This window comes from Phaethon lepturus, unplaced genomic scaffold (genome assembly GCF_000687285.1).
Source record: "Phaethon lepturus isolate BGI_N335 unplaced genomic scaffold, ASM68728v1 scaffold6485, whole genome shotgun sequence".
Lineage (NCBI taxonomy): Eukaryota > Metazoa > Chordata > Aves > Phaethontiformes > Phaethontidae > Phaethon > Phaethon lepturus.
The window spans coordinates 10,755-13,549 of NW_010542542.1; the positions used below are offsets into that span (position 1 = coordinate 10,755).

Sequence of the window (2,795 nt, forward strand, 5' to 3'; positions counted from 1 at the left end):
TCCCTCGCTCTCTGCTGCGGGGGGGGGGGTCTGCTGAGCCACAGCAATAGCTGCCGGGGGCTTGTGCCGCCCCTCGGCCGGCGTCGCTCTTACGCCGTCGCTGGGCTGGTGGCCGAAACGCGGTTATAGATCTGTCTCTGAAAAGAAAAAATAAGCTCCTGAAGATTAACATGGCAGGGTAGAATCCCTAGGCTTGGAGAAAACCCTTCTCAGTGACCACATAACAAGGGCAAAGTACAATCCAGAGATGACTTTCCGAAGGAGTCTGACGCCAGGAACCAGCGTCTTGGCTGCTCCTCTGACTTTCTGAGGCACCAGGAACAAAACAAAACTAAACAAAAAGAGCTGAGAGAACCCAAAAAATAAATATGTATTTTATTAATTTTCCCTACTATATCTAGGTCTCCAAACTGCTGTGTGCTGTGCTCTGTGCCAGGAACCAGAGCAGCTATTTGATTTAATGTCAACTTTCTTGCTGTCTCCCATGAGGGATAGTCATGGAAGAAAGAGAGAGGGGAAAATGAGGAAGAAAGAGAGAAAGAACTGAGTGCCAATTATCAACTGCTGCCACCAGAGAGCTCAAAAAATTAAAAAAAAAAGTGTCTCACTTTGTGGCTGATCACTCCTTATTAAGTCAGAGCAAGACATCGCAGACTGCGCTGTTTCGTGCACCAACCCCCCCGGGAGCCCGTGGGGCACAGGGCTGGGACAGGGCTCCAGCCGTAGGTTTGACAGGGCCCGTTGCAATAGGACAAGGGGTAACGGTTTTAAACTAAAAGAGGGAAGATTTTTAATTAAAAGAGACTAGATATATGGAAGAAATTTTTTATAATGAGGGTGGTGAAGCACTGGCACGGGTTGCCCAGAGAGGTGGTAGACGCCCCATCCCTGGGAACATTCCAGGGGAGGTTTCCCGTGAAATGGCTGAATCCTGGCGCAGGACAGCCAGCCTCGACGCTGCTGGCGCTGCCCGTGGCCGCGGCTCTTGCCCCTGCCGGTGGCCGCGGCTCTTTGCTGGGTGCTGTGCGTAGGAGGGGGCACGGCTCTGATCACCAGCCATGTGCTTTTTGGAGCACTGCAAAAAGTCATTATTGATGGCTGAGGCAGAAGACGCTTTCCCAGCGACTTGTCAAACCACGAGGGAAATTAAGACGGCTTCCTTTTCCGAGATGAGTTATTGCCTCCGCAAACACAGCCAGATTTAAAGCAATTTCCTGTCAAGTATATTCATTATGGTTGGAGGAATCCCTGAAATTTTCCTAGAGCTGTGAAATTTTCCCCTCACCTTCGTCCAGTCGCTCCAGCGAGATGCCAGCGGAGCTGCAGGCACAGCCGATGGGGCAGCCACGCTCCTGCCGCCAGCCAAGGTCAGGTTTTGCAGCACAGCCAGGACCCAAAGGGACACAGGATGGAGGTGGCTGTGACAGGGGTAGCCTTTACTTGTGGCTGCCAATCTGGCCTACATTAATACACACTTTTTCCCCTTTTTCTTTCTGCCATTTCCCAGCACAAACTTGGGTGAGTCAATTAATTCTTGAGCTCCTTCCCCCAGCTGTGAAACACGAACGCTGCTCTCCATCCAGGCAGACATGGATGCTGGAAGGATAAAGCCCATAAATACCTGCGAGATAGCAGGGTGAGGTGAGCAGGTAGAGGCGTGAGGGTGAAGGTCACAGAAGCACCATGGCTGCAGAGGATGGGCTGCAGAGGATCAGGAGGGGGACCAAGCCTTGCTGGGCAGCCTGCCCTTCCCTGACGGCTCCAGGGGCAATTCACGGCATTGCCCATCCAAGGGGTACTTTTCTTCACCAGGTCTTTAATGCTCTGCTCATCATGATAAAACCACAGCTCATGGGAGACAAGGGCCCTAAGTACTGTACAGGCATGTAAGAAATCAGGCGCCTGCCCTTAAGAGCCTGAAGGCCAGTAAGATGGCTGAAGTGCTGCATCTCTGCTCCTCCAGACCCTGCCGTACCTGAGCTGGTGCCTCCTCTTCCCGGCCTGGAGGCACAGGGCACAGCTTGGTACCGCAACGTGCACGGGATGGAGAGCTCCAGTTTTTGTGCCGCTCGCCTCCCTGCCATGACGCTGCCCTGAGGCAGCCCCGGGCAGAGCTAAGCCCTTCTGCGGAGCCGCCCGGGCCTCTCTGCACACACGGGTGAGAGGAGCAGGAGCTCGGCCAGGCGGGTGCAGGCAGGGCAGGGCAGCGGGAGGCAGCTGGATGGCAGAGGTGGCGGTGCTGGCATCATCACCAGCTCTCAGCCAAGCCAGGGGAAGGGGGGAGCTGCTGGGGCTGCGGCAAGGTAGGAGATTATGCGTGAGAGAGAGATGCATCAGAGGCAATAGCTCTCTTGGATCTAATTTAAGACCCAGTTCAGCCATCTGTGGAATCATACAGCGGAGTTAACCCCGTGTCTGGGAGACAGGCAAGGAAATGGATGGGTCATCCAAAGTGCCCCATGGAGAGCAGTGTTTTCCTTCCGACACCAGCTCCCTGGTCCCGCAGACCCCCGGATGCCAGCAGCAGCGTGGCCATGCCAGCCCGCGGGACCGCACTGACCTGCCCACAGCCCCGTCCCCTCCCCATCGCCCTGCAGTACCTGCGCAGGAGCAGTTTGGGGTGGTTCTTATTTTCCAGGTTCTTCTCGATGAGGTCGGAGAGCAGCTGCTTCAGCACGTCGGTGGCGTACTCCAGCTTGCCTTGCAGGCCCGTCATGATGAGCGAGGCCACGTTGCCGCGATCACGCATGGAGAAGCTGCGCTGCAGCTCCAGTGTTCGGATGAAGGTCAGCCGG

At 55.4% G+C, this 2,795-nt stretch overlaps 1 protein-coding gene across 1 annotated transcript in view; it reads right to left on the bottom strand.

The window, feature by feature from the left end:
* LOC104621539 (plexin-A2-like) overlaps positions 1-2,795 on the bottom strand; it is a gene marked incomplete at both ends in the record, with an annotated part of 30,514 nt that overhangs the window by 9,204 nt on the left and 18,515 nt on the right. The window contains 2 exon segments of the mRNA XM_010288055.1: positions 2,601-2,791; positions 2,793-2,795. The exon segment at positions 2,793-2,795 is cut by the window's right edge and continues 81 nt beyond it. Coding sequence (XP_010286357.1) covers positions 2,601-2,791; positions 2,793-2,795 — 194 coding nt within the window.